This window comes from Oryza brachyantha, chromosome 9, assembly GCF_000231095.2.
Source record: "Oryza brachyantha chromosome 9, ObraRS2, whole genome shotgun sequence".
NCBI classification, from domain to species: Eukaryota; Viridiplantae; Streptophyta; class Magnoliopsida; order Poales; family Poaceae; genus Oryza; species Oryza brachyantha.
This window is the reverse complement of record NC_023171.2, coordinates 10,923,593-10,937,291: the sequence shown is the minus strand read 5'-3', so window position 1 is coordinate 10,937,291 and position 13,699 is coordinate 10,923,593. Positions and strand designations below refer to the sequence as shown.

Here is a 13,699-nt window from a genome sequence, read left to right as displayed (position 1 = left end):
CCGCATCCAGTTGCGCTGCGCGCTGCACCAAAGATACCGTTCAAATCAGAATTCAGAGATTTTTCATGTTTCCTCTCTCTCAAAAAAAAAAAAGAACAAAAGGATTCAGAGATGGAGATGCTGTCGTCGCATGCACGCAGATGCAGCAGCTGGCCCCCTCCTCCACCCTGCCCCCTGCCATGAAATTTTTTTCCTGCTGTGCTGGGCAGTGCAGCGTAGTGCAGGCATTTGTTTTTGTCCTGTGGCCACACCATTGCTGTCAGAGAGTGCAATGGCAGGGGAGATAGTAGTGCTGATCCAATATGTAATGGAGATGGATGAATCATGGATGGTATAGCACGATTGACAGCTAAGTCCACTCGTAAAAATTTAACACTGTGCCGGCGATCACCAGGTAGGGAGAGAGGAGAGGAGAGGAGGAGATTGCAGCTGCAGCTGCCTGTCCATGGCATTACACGACAGGTAGGGAGATGTGCTGGGGCCCTGTCCCTTTTAACTCTCCCCATGAGGCCAAGTCAGGACAAGCTGCTCGATCGAGTGCTGGCTGGCACTCGCATAGACTATGCTTGACCCCTCTTGGCTCTCTCAGTCTCAGCTCAGATGCATGTCACTCAGACACTGCCTGGCACAACATCAATATTAATATATACATGATCACTGGATTCTCAAGTGTTCTTGTACTACTCCTACCTCACTGTTTTTCTCTCCATTCTTGTTTTAGTTGAATCATACTCCTATCTTGCTTTGTCACAAGCCAGGCTAGCTAGATAGCTAGCACTCGCTTGATTTGAACTTTTGAAGCTAGCAGGGCTGTCCAGCAATGGAAGAAGTAATGTTGAAATGGCCTTCATTGAACTGAAAGCTTGCATTGCCAGGACTGGCTAGATTACAAGCATTTTTGTACATAGGGAATGGAAGTGATGTAGAGAGATGGGGGTGGTGGTGGCGGAAGCAGACAAGCATGGGAACAGCTAAACAACACGTACAAGAGCAAAGGACCACACCATGTGGGAAAAATACATTTTACTGGCCCTTTCCAATACAAAACATCAGAGGCGCAGCAGCGGAGTTAATTTGACTACATTGCAAACCCACCCATGCATCTACCATACCCAAATACCCAACCAAAAACTAGAGATCAAAATTCCCTTTTACACCCAAAAAATAGTGCAGCAATGAGGTAAAAGGAAATGCGCATTTGCCCTGCACATGCAGAGTCTCTTCATTCGAATGACCTGCTAGCTAGATCATCAGCAATAGGGATGATGAACAAGCTAGCTGATGAAAAAGGCTCATCGCCACCGTCCGATCCATGGCTACTTCAGTCTTCAGTTTCACTACAACGTACTAATACACTTCACTGCGTTTTGTTGCTTCAGTCTCTCGAGCTCCCCTGGCCTCCAAGATCCTACAGATTTTTGCATACATTTTGGCGTCATTTCAGCAGGAAATGGTTAAGAATGCATGAGTTGTTCCGCCGCTAAAATTTCTGTGCAATCTGGTGAAGTACATGCATGCATGCAGATATGCAATGCACATCTCAGGCTCCAAACTTTGAGAGAAATCTTTGGTGCAGAAAGTGCATGTACCCGGCTGCACAGGAGGGTCTTGCAGCTAGCAGGTGGTTTTGAAGATCCGGAAAATGTTGCAATGCGACAAAGCAAAATGGGACAATGCGGAGCTGTAGCAGAGTGCATTCATGGAGTGCTAGCTAATGGCGCAAGAAGGGTGAGCTGATTACCATCTGGGTGTCGGCCGACGACGACGACGTGCCGGCGGCAGCGTCGGCGGGGGGCTTCTTGGGCGCCTTCTTGAGGCCGAGGAACTCCTTCCACCGTATGTTGGGCGCGCGGGGGACGCGGCCATGGCGGCTGTCCGCGCGCAGCTCGTCGCGGAGCGTCAGCGGTCGGCCTCCGGCGTCGGCGCCTCCGCCGTGGCCGTGGCCGTGCGGGGTCTCCCGGAGCGGCACGAGGCGGCCCTTGGATATCAGCTGGTCGGCGGCCATCATCGGGTGGCTGCCGACGGAGAACTCGAAGTCGGCGTCCCCCGGCGCCCGCGCCGGCTGCTGCGGCGGCGGCTCGAGCGCGAAGTCGCTCGAGAACGATATCCTCGGCGCCATGAACGACGACTGGTGGTGGTGATGCTGCTCCGGGTTGTACATGTTAACACATGCCATGCATCGACCCCACACCGGCACACGCGCCCCTCCCCTCAATGCCCGGCCGCCGCCCGCCGCGCACAGCTACAGATGATCACTACGATGGCTAAACGTTCGCCGGCGGCTGGTGTTTTGCTCGGTGACCAAGCTATGGAGAGTGTGGAGGGGTGGGGTTCCGGGGGGTTTTATAGTGGAAGCGATGGAGGGGAAGCTAAGGGCGGCCGGCGTGGGCGCGTGCGCTGCATCGGTGGGATGCATGCGAGCTAGCGGCGCGGGCGGAGGGGAGCGAGGGTGGCATGCAGATCGATCGATGGATCTGCTCGGCGTAGGCTTCTTTGGACGAAACGCATCGGGGAGCACTGCAGTTTTTTTTTTCTTTAATTAATCAGTCGTTACGCTTTCTCGCTTGACCGACTCTAGCTTAAACTTGGCGCTATTCGGACCGGGCAGGAACAGTATTAATTAGAAAAACATGGTGTGTAGAACGGAAACGATCTCGTGGGGTGTTTTACTAGTCTTTAACATGTTATTCAGATGGTTATGAATATTTTTTTAAGATAGATTAATTTAAAATATGTTACTTCGCGACCATTTAGGTTGAAATATGATTCCTAAGAGGTTATAACCAAAATTTGAAAGAAAATTATGATGCTAAATATACACATAATAGTCGGTGTTTATCTTCATTAAAGTTATATTTTTTTAATTCACATGTTTCCATAATAGTATATCTCATTATTATATATTTTTATTTTTTAAAACTTTTAGTCATTATTTAGATAACGTGCCATAGACGAGTACTCTCTCGAGATTTTAGAATCCATTACTGTGCAGAAGAGAACGGAGGATATGGAATATCGCTACCAGCATATATGTATAGCTCACCGAAAAAATTCTCTCCAACTAGCTAGCTACCTTCTTTTCCCCAAGAATTAGGGAACTTCATATGGGGGCTTCAAAACACCTTGCAGATCGAACTGACAAAACATTCTCGCACACATGCCATGCTACCGGACCTAGCTACTAGCTCACGACCGAGATCGATCGATCGATCGACGACCATCATCAGTAATTATATATCACGCTTAATTTTTCTTCCCAGGTTGCATATAATCTGGTCTGTTTGTCTTGACGCACGCACGCCCCAGACACAGCACTGCCAACATGTCCATCAGATCTCAAGCAGAAATCTTGCACGCCGTGACAATGAGGTTCAGAGAAATGGATAGCATTGGAGCTAGATCGATCGACAACCATGCCTGGACAAAACCCTCACCCAAAAAACAAACAACGAAAAAGAAGAGATCAAAGATAAGATAAGCATGACAAGAGCACAAGGCACATGCATGACGCTAATATATATCCATCCCCGGGTGCAAGTGGGGAGAGGAGGCTATGACCGACACACTACATTCTCTGCAAGCGCATTGGGCACCTTTCCGGTTTTCCTATGCCCATGTCTCGCCTAATAACGCCGTAATTGTGGCCGGCATGTGAAGTGCAGGCTGGTACAGTGTACTCTGAATAGTGAATACTTTTATGACCAAACCAATCTTTTTTTTGTTGTTGTTGTTGTTGGTTTATGCAGCTAGCGCTGACTGACGACTCGACTATTGGGCTGGAACTGCGAGATGTTACGACAGTTCAAACTTCGAACGCTACTGGCCCTTTATTTGAGGGGGGTACTGTTGCTCAGTAATATATATGAAAAGTTGTTTAAAAACTAGGGAGGTAGCTAGCATGCGCGAATGCACGGACATACGTGTTAGGCCATAGGCAATGTATAGAAATTATATAGTCTATATATGGGTGGAACTCATCATAGCTAGCTGGTATAAGTTATGCTAAACTCTACGATATTTATGATATAGTAAAAAATAAATGGGTCATAAATATGAAAATACCTCTCTTCCTCAACCTTCTCGTAACCCTCATTCAAAAAGTAGTATATCTTATACTCCTATAGGCAACACATATAACTATAAACTATTTTAACAATTAATGCTATAGAGAATACACTCATAATGTATAAAGGCAGCTCATATGAAACTATTTATTATGTAATGACTACTTCTATATGTTACAGTGGGTCTAATAAATTAAATGCAAACTAAAAGTGAAATATTTTTTTCCTTTCAAACCGTTCTCTTTTTTTCTTAACAAATCTCAAAAACTTATAATGCTGGTTTTTGGAGTTTAGTTAATCTACACATTTTTCATGTTTGGTACATTGCTAATAAATCCATATGGATTTCAACCTTAGTCCTTCATATGTATAAATGAACAAACATGTACATGGCATGTTAATGTTCACATATAGGGTAATTTATTTTTCTTTAATGGTCTGTGCAAAGAAAAAGGAAATAAGTTTATTTTCAAACCTTAAAGATATATGTACGAGCCCATAGAATCGTGCCTATGAAAGTTTATCAAGCACTATTAACAGGTCACCTCCCTCCATCTCACCATAGTTGCTCGAGGTAATGGATATATAGAAGCCCAAGCAACAACAGGGAAGGTGGACATGAGGTTTGTTTCCTGCTTCTCCTAGGCTATGTTCGGTGTAGAGAGGGATAAGTTAACTTACGTGCTGTGGAAAACGTATTAACAGATTAGTGCACGATTAATTAATTATTAATTATTAAAAAAATAAAATCGATTAATATGATTTTTAAAACAACTTTTCTATAGAATTTTTTAAAAAAAATACACCGTTTAGCGGTTCGGGAAGCGTACGCGCGGAAAACGATAGGGATAAGTTAACTTATAGCCAGGGCCGAACGTGGCCCTAGAGTAAGATGGTATTCGTGAATGTAGCGAAGGCGCGCGTCGAGGGGAGGTAGCTGTTGGATATAGCTAGGGCCTCTATGTCCAGATCCAGCCACACAAGTAGCAAGGATAACAATGTCGGGGCATCTTCCCTGCTTAACCTGAAATATAACATCCTTTGTGGTTATAGCAAAGACACGTACTGGGAGGCAGAAGCAACCGTGTGTAGTTCTAACGTGGAGACTATGCTCCCCATGTTGGCAGGCATCGAGGAATTCCTCTTTCCTTCACTTCCGCCCCATCCTTCGTGCAACTTAATGTACAAACAATCAATAATTAGATAACTAAACGACCATAATTTATGATAAACATATATTGTTTCTGAATTAATTGAACTATTGTTCTATTAAATCAATAATTCAAGATGTATATTGGACTTGTTTGTTATTTATGTGAAATACAGCACATCGTTTAGGAACAAACCCCCATGGCAACTAAATATTAATGTAACATTAAAAAAAATTTACAGCATACATTATGTCATTGTAAATCATTGTGCAAGCACGCATAACTAAATAATAGATCGGCAACACCTGAAAAGAATTATAATGCGAGATGCGAATACTATTTTCGAATAAAAGACTAATAATATCCAGGGACCACATTCCAACGTTTTGCATGTCATCCAAATTATGAGATAGTAGTAGTACTAGTTTGATAACATAGGTTGTATCATCACGCAAAAGTACTATGGTCATTTGATTTGAATGTATAACCGTATAATTGTTGAAATTTTGAGTTGTTCCTTCAAAATTGGAGGAAAGGGATTACAAATAAAAAATAATTTATAAGTAATACTACCTTCGGTCATCTTTATTTGTCGTTTCAGACAAACATTTTGGCATATTTTCTTTGTTAATTGTTTGTCTGAAACGTCATTTAATTATGTATGGAGGAAGTGTGTGTATATATATATATATATATATATATATATATATATTCTTAGTGATCTTAAAAACAACTATGATGAAAAAAAATCCTTAAATCTACTTTAACTTTAATTTTAAAATATTAAATTATGAATTATAAACATAAATAGAAATGAAAACATCCTTTCTCCAACTGTGCGCCTGCACCGCCGAAGAAGTGCCAGGCAAGTCCTTTTGCTAAGTACTACTGCCTCCGTCCCGAAATAAGATCATTTTTCAGTTTTTTGATACAATGTTTTGACTCTTCGTCTTATTTAAATTTTTTTACGATTAATATTTTTATTCTTACTAGATGATAAAACATAAATGTTAATTTATTCGTGACTAATTTTTAAAAGTTTTTATATAAATTTTTTAAATAAAACGAATGATCAAACATTAGACATGAAAAAATGAAAAATAAAATTATTATAGAATACTCCGTGTGGACGGAGTACATGAGTGTACAGAAGGCGCTACCTACGGCAGGGATCGAGTACGTTGACTGGGCTTTGACCGGAAGAGGATAAGCTGGGGACGTGGACAGCTCGAAAAGACCACGTGATCCTGAGTAGGACGAGTAAAAGATCCCTCCAGTACGGGAACCCGTGAACAGTACGCGTACGTATGCCGCCGCTCACAAGTCACACTCTTCACATCACAGCTAGCTGCTCGCTGCTGCTATCGCCATCGCTATCGCCCTGCCTCCCTGCAACAGCTTCCCATCAACCGTCAATCTGAACTCCTGCGGTTTTGCACTTGGCTGCTGCTACATCCATTTTAAAAAATACTAATTATTCTAATTTATTTAAGGTATTTTTTAATTTTTAATTTTTATATATTTTACTAACACTCTAAAATCATTAAAATTATTCTAATCAGTGTAAAAATATTTTATGTTTTATGGCGGACTACTACTACCGGCTACGTGCAGTGCAGCTGCCGCCATGCTTGTACTCCATGCTCGCTGATTCGTGCAGGCTGCATACGTTCATTCATGTGTGTGCAGGTGCCAGGAGATGCCGAAACCGTCACATATCATTCAGTTTTTGTCCCGTGGTTGTTCTCACTTTCTGGCCAGCCGACTACGACGACGTACGTGCAGTACTCCATCATATCGGAATATCGGATCGGATCTCCTTCAGTACGCACGTACGTACGTATAAGACGTAAATTGTACTGCGTACTTAGCCTCCTGTACGTATACATCCAACACTGATATGATGATTAGTTGTACTATTATTGTAGTAAGTACTCGCTCCGTCCTAAAATAAACCAATTTTTTTATCTTTTATCTATAATTTTTGACTCTTCGTCTTATTCAAAAAATTTTGCGATTGATATTTTTATTTTTATTAGATGATAAATCATAAATAGTATTTTACGTGTGAATAATTTTTTTCTAATTTCTTAAAAAAATTTTAAATAAAACGGATGGTCAAACGTTAGACACGGAAATAGGAGAATTGGTTTTTGTTGGACAGAGGGAGTAGTACAGCAAGAATACTGCAGATGTTTTCACCTGGCTGAGCTAGCGCTGTTGCCTGTTGATTCAAAATTTCAAACCTTACGTAGTGAACTCGTTGGTCGCCGTACATACGTACGGTTTGGTAATTATTTCAAAATTTCAAAATATGATTATCTTAACAAATAAGGAATATATGAGAGTGAGAGACAGGGATGAGGATAAAATGAGAAGAATTCAAAATGTGACTTGGCTGATGTGACGATCAGTGTTATGAATAATGATAAAAATGATTATATTTTAAAGAAGATTCAAATCTTAGAAACAATTATATTTAAAAATGGATGGATATTTGCCTTGTGTCTCCCTGACCCTTCACCACTAGACTAGGGCCGCGTTAGGCTATCCATTTTCATAACTCCATATTCTCTCATTTTCACACGCATGCTTCCCAAATTACTAAATAGTGTATTTTTATAAAAAATTTCTATAAAAAATTGCTTTAAAAAATCATATTAATCTATTTTATATTTTTTTATTAATTAGTAATTAATTATATATATATTAATCTATTACTATGTTTTCTACGCCGGATAATTAAACCTCATATCTCTCGTGTTGAACGCGGCCTAGGCTGGCTGCATGATTAGAATCATATATTTACCATGCCATTTTGTTCCACGATCATCAGTATCATTACTGGTTGGCGACATTTTTTTCGGTCGGTTGGCACCGGAGCTCGATCGAGTGCACTACATGTGCGCGCTGCAAAGGTCCACGCGTGATCGGTGCGTGCGTGAACCCCTTGTGGGGAGACGCACGTACGAGCAGGAGCCAGGAGGACAACGCGTACGTGGTGCCATTTTAAATACTTTGGTCCCTGGTCAAAACGGGAAGAATAAATGGCCCGGCGGTACACAGGTGACGGGCGGCCGGGGAGGAGACGATCACTGTTGCTCGTTGCTCTCTGCACAGTGCTACCATGCTCGATCTTCTCCACGCGCATGCATGGGCATGGATCGATTCTATTTCTATCTTTTCCCCGAACTGGGCGAGCGCGCGAGCAGTAGTTAACCGTGATCGGCAACCGTGCGTGCACGCACGCGGCTGACCCGGCGCCGGCGGGATCGGAGCGCGCGCGGCGACTACGACGACGACGACGAGGGCACTGCACGGAGCCCAGGGGAACTGTGCGTGTCCGGGCCGCGCGGCCCTCGACATCGTGCACGCGCCTGCAGCCATGCCTGCTTGCCCCGCCACGCGGTGCACGGGGGCCGGACGGACGGCTGGACAGCTTTGCAGCTGTAATAGTTTATAAGCTAAATTTTAAAAGTTAATTTATATTTATTTTATGGTTTTTTTATCATGGTTTGTTTATAATTTTGTTGTTAAGTTGGTATGAGTATGTGTATAATTACATTTTATGTATATAAGTTTATCTCTCTCAGCTGATCTACGTTTTTCCTATAGTTCATGCAAACAAACATTTATATATATACTTTTTTTGTGTTTGGACTTCCCAGTTTTATACTTACACTCTCTTTTTTTTTTCAACCCTCACTTTAAAGAAGCCCTTAAAGGTGTGAGCACACCTATTCTAGCTAATTTTATCTGTGAACGGAGAGAGTACCTATGTCACGTCGTTCTCCTATGATTGCTTGGAGTACAAATTGGCTTCTTTACGTACACATGAAACGTGAATAGTATCATAGACTAGATCGTCGTCTTGAGTGGCACATGAATGGCATAACTAGTACATGAAAGGTATCTAGGATGCTAGCTATTTGGCGACGTAGGTGACCTGAATCTTTTCATGGTGGATAATACTGTACTACGTAGCATGACCCAATCCTCCGAGCTAGTAATATCCATTCTAAAATATAATTATTTCTAGAGTTGAACATATCTATTAAAAATTGATATAAATGATTAAGGAAATATTATGATTGGTTGAGAAGAAAATGTGGGTAAAAAAATAAATATAGAGCGATTGCGATTTGGTTAAAATAAAAGTTACTACCTACATTTCACAACGTAAAATGTTTGATTTTTTTTAGTTACAACGTTTAATCATTCGTCTTATTCAAAAATTTAGTACAAATATAAAAAATTGATAAGTCGTGCTTAAAGTTTTTTTAATAAAGTAAGTCACAAGCAAAATAAATAATATTTGCATATTTTTTTAAATAAGACAAATGATCAAGCATTACAAATAAAAAAGTCAAACATCTTATGTCATGATACGGAGGAGTAGATATATAAGTGGTGAGGGATAGAAATAGCTTTATTTTTAGGCTAAAAGGAGCAGTATATCCGATGGACGGACCTAGCTAGCGCTCTCTACAGATCCAGTAGCATCTAGCTGGGGTAAGTGAGCATTCTCACTGGCCAGTGCATCACTGAAAAGAAGGTGTCATCTGCATGCATATGCATGGACGGCCTTGCGTTGCTACTATTTCGCCACGTGAAGCATCAGACAAATGGTCTCCTGGGTAAGTAAAGTGGAGTGCAAGTGCAGCAGCTTTGCTTCGTCGTGATCTCGTGGAGTATAGATTATTTGTCATGTTTGTGCGCATGTTTTCAATGGTTTACGAGGTAATTTTTACAAAATATTTATATAAAAAAGCTCATGTCTTATTTTAAGTAAATTTTTAATTTTACAATAGTTAATTTTACTATTGTAAAAATTAAATAGCTATAAAATAGTACTCCTATAGTCCTATTAGATAATCTTTCGTCGATAATGCGGCAGTAAATTGCACTGTCCGGAAAAAAAGCATCCTCTGTTCATCCATCCCCTCCCTAGCCTGGACCTGGCCGACGTACCAGCTGGTGAAATTTTGATACCAGTGGCCAGTGGCAGAGCTAGGTCAACAAGACCAAACCTTTTTTTTTTTACTACTCCTCAACATTCTGGCGTGCAGCGACGCCTGTGGTCTGTACTCTCTCCATTCAAAAACAAACGAATCTTTCGGTTTCAGTTTACATGTACAGCTTTGATCATCTATTTTATTTAATTTTTTTAAAAAAATAATCACACGTAAAATCCTATTCATAATTTACCATTTAATAAAAACAAAAATATTAATCATAATTTTTTCTAATAAAACGAAGAGTTAAATATTATAGATAAAAAAATAAAAAATTGATTTGTTTTGAGACAGATAGAGCAGCTGCAAAGAGGCGCGGCTTTCCACATAAATAACGGTAAATTTGTTCAAAGACCAGACTTCTTTCTGGGTTCCCGTGTTGGCCCGCGGCCGGCGCCCCCGCCCGGCGCGCGGCATTATATGCGGCTAGCTAGCTGCAGCATGGGTCGCTCGGAGCAATAAAAACCACATCGGAAACAGCACTTTCCAGAACGTCCACAGGCTGCAGGCGAGCTCATGACATGTACCAACAGCGAGAAAACGGTGTATCACGTTACACTAATCATTTTACGGGGTATAGTTAACTTAAAAAAAACTTAGTCATCATTTTTTTCTCATCGAATATTTACGTACGTGCTCTTGAGCTTCTTTTCTGAAAAACTTTATACACTAGTGACATCTAACAAGTATAAAAAATAATATATTAAATATGTTAGAGAAACACATAGATAATTCATTCTACAATTTATCCGTTTTAATAGGCGTATATAAAAGTAGACAATAACTATACTATTATACATGTCCTCATGCAGCCAAGAGCCCAAGAGGCGATTACATTAAAAAAAAAAATCCAACATGCTAGTAGAAAACGAGATCGCCGATGATTGATCATCGAGAAAGCTTGCGCCTTGCAGGCATGATCGTTCGCGTGGCCCGCCATGGCCAGCGAGCGAGCAAATTGAACGAGCTCGTGGCGAGCAGGAGCAACAGCAGCAACCAGTGGAGGCCGGCGAGATCAGCATGCGGCTGCAGGCAGGCTAGCCAGGGGCTGCAGCCTGCCTAGTGCCTACTGGTGCCGTAGCTGCTCTCTTTTCTGTGGCTGCAACGCGCGAAGCTTTTATCTTTTTTGTGTGTGTGGTGTGGCTAGCGAGCTCTGGTAGGATTAGACTATTTGAAAGCAAGCAGTTGGACTGGAATGGATGCGAGCTACTCATGTTTTTCCCTCGTCTTTTCGTTTCTGATTTATATTTATAAATCTTTAACCTTAAATTTATGGTTTTAAGATTTTTACCAAAGTTTATTTTTTAGGCTTGACTTTAGATCATCAAGAATACGTATCTAAAAATTTTGTTAACAAATTATTTTTTATTTATAAATACGTCGTTTAACTCTGTTTTTATCAATCACCTTACTCTGGCGTAAAGTCGCTGAATGCGTAGGCAGGGCGCGGTCTGACTGGCCGGCGTCCACCCTATCTGATTCTTCGCAGTTTTGTGGGCGTTGGATGGAGGAGATATCTAGCTGCACCGGCCAGAGAGCTGGGCTGTGCAGTTTGACCGTCCAATGGCTACCCATGGTTTCCATTTGTAAGAACACGTACAGGACAAGGCCGGCGCGGCTGGGTCAGTGGAAACCAGATCATGGCTAGCTCTGGTTGCAAGATGCTGTCTAGGGGATTTTTATCGATCATTTTTTGCATGGCGCGCAAAATTAGCTAGGAAAATAAAAGGCCCATCTCTTCCATAAGGCCTCGTTTAGTTCCAAAAATTTTTAACATCTAAATAGAGTATTAAATATAGATAAAACGAAAAACTAATTGCACAGTTATATAAGAAATCGTCAGATAAATTTTTTGAGCCTAATTAGTACATGATTAGTCCTACATGTGCTAATGATAGATTAATTAGGCTCAAAAGATTCATCTCGCGGTTTCCATGTCAGCCGTGAAATTCGTTTTTTCATTGTTATCCAAAAACCCCTTCCAATATCTAGTCAAACGTCTTGATGTGCCATGCAAAAATTATTCATTTCACCAACTAAACACCGCTAAATATACACAACCATGCATACACTCCTCTAGAAAGGGCTACCGACCATAAACAACCGTTGATGCCGGATTTGGGTATCGATACCGCTTAGAGTAAGCATAATATATAGTAGACTATAAATTGTCTATAAACTGATTTTAAAAAATAGAATGAAAAAAAAGTAAGATCGACTCTTATGCAAGGGCTGTCTCAACACATACTCCAAAAAATATATTAAATATATAGTGAGAGAAAGAGATAGAAGATAAAAATTAGAGCCAACCTTATATCCAATTTATCTCATATATATATATATATATATATATATATATATATATATATATATATATATATATATATATATATATATGACGCTATTGACTTTTTATACACGTTTGACTATTCGTCTTTTTCAAAAAAATTACATAATTATTAATTATTTTATATTATTTTATATATTTTTAAATGCACTTTTATGCATATATATAACTTTATATATTTTTAAAAAAATTAAAGAAGACAAATTATCAAACTGGAGGGAGTATGTATTTGGATCAAGTTTGCATGCATGCATGCTCTGGACGTGTGATATATTCAAGATGGCAACCAAACCAAAAGAGACAAATGTTATATGTACATTAATTTAAAAAAAGCAAAGAAAAATAATATATAGATTATTTGTGGAAGGAGGGAGTACTAGCTAAGGCCTTGTTTAATTCCCAATTTTTTTTCCAAAAACATCACATCGAATTTTGGACATCTAAATAAACCATTAAACATAGATGATCCCAAAAAACTAATTGCACAGTTATGAAATAAATAAATCTTGAGACGAATCTTTTAAGCCTAATTAGTCCATGATTAGCCATAAGTGCTACAGTAACTAACATGTGCTAATGACGGATTAATTAGGCTCAAAAGATTCATCTCGCAGTTTCTAGCCTAGCCGTGAAATTCGTTTTTTCATTCGTGTCCAAAAATCCCTTCTGACATCCGGTCAAACGTTCGATGTGATGTTTTTACCCAAAAATTTTGGCAACTAACCACCACCTAACAGTGTCTTGCACGAGGCCTGCTAGCTCATAGCAGTTCGTAGATACTAGTCTTATCTAAGACAAACATTGGACGCTGCACTTTTTTATTTGACGCCATTACATTTTAAATCTATATTTACCATTTTTATTTATCTTTTATTTAAGATATAAGTCACATTTAAAGTGCTATCAGTAATAAATCAAATTATAGCAAAATAATTAATAATTATATAATTTTTTTAAATAAGATGAATGGTTAAATATAGATATAAAAGTCAACGACGTCGAATAAAACAGAGAGAGAGCATAATGTTTAGCGATAAAAAAATCATATTGTTTAGATTGACACCATTAATTGAACAAATATAACCTAGTAACATATGCGAACACTAATATGCACATGTCCAT

At 40.0% G+C, this 13,699-nt stretch overlaps 1 protein-coding gene across 1 annotated transcript; it reads right to left on the bottom strand.

Annotated features, from left to right (window-relative positions):
- Positions 1-847: 847 nt before the first annotated feature.
- LOC102714948 lies at positions 848-2,295 on the bottom strand. The gene is made up of 2 exons (XM_040527772.1): positions 1,742-2,295; positions 848-1,408 (listed from the first exon to the last, which is right to left on the bottom strand). Exons 1-2 carry the CDS (start codon positions 2,174-2,176, stop codon positions 1,376-1,378), a joined length of 468 nt encoding a protein of 155 aa, XP_040383706.1. The 5' UTR covers positions 2,177-2,295; the 3' UTR covers positions 848-1,375.
- Positions 2,296-13,699: the final 11,404 nt, after the last annotated feature.

Coding starts and splice junctions, on each gene's coding strand:
- LOC102714948 (XM_040527772.1), bottom strand. CDS start 2,176: ATGGCATGTGTTAACATGTACAACCCGGAGCAGCATCACCACCACCAG. Junction 1,409..1,741: donor CGTCGGCCGACACCCAGATG/GTAATCAGCTCA, acceptor AAAAATCTGTAG/GATCTTGGAGGCCAGGGGAG.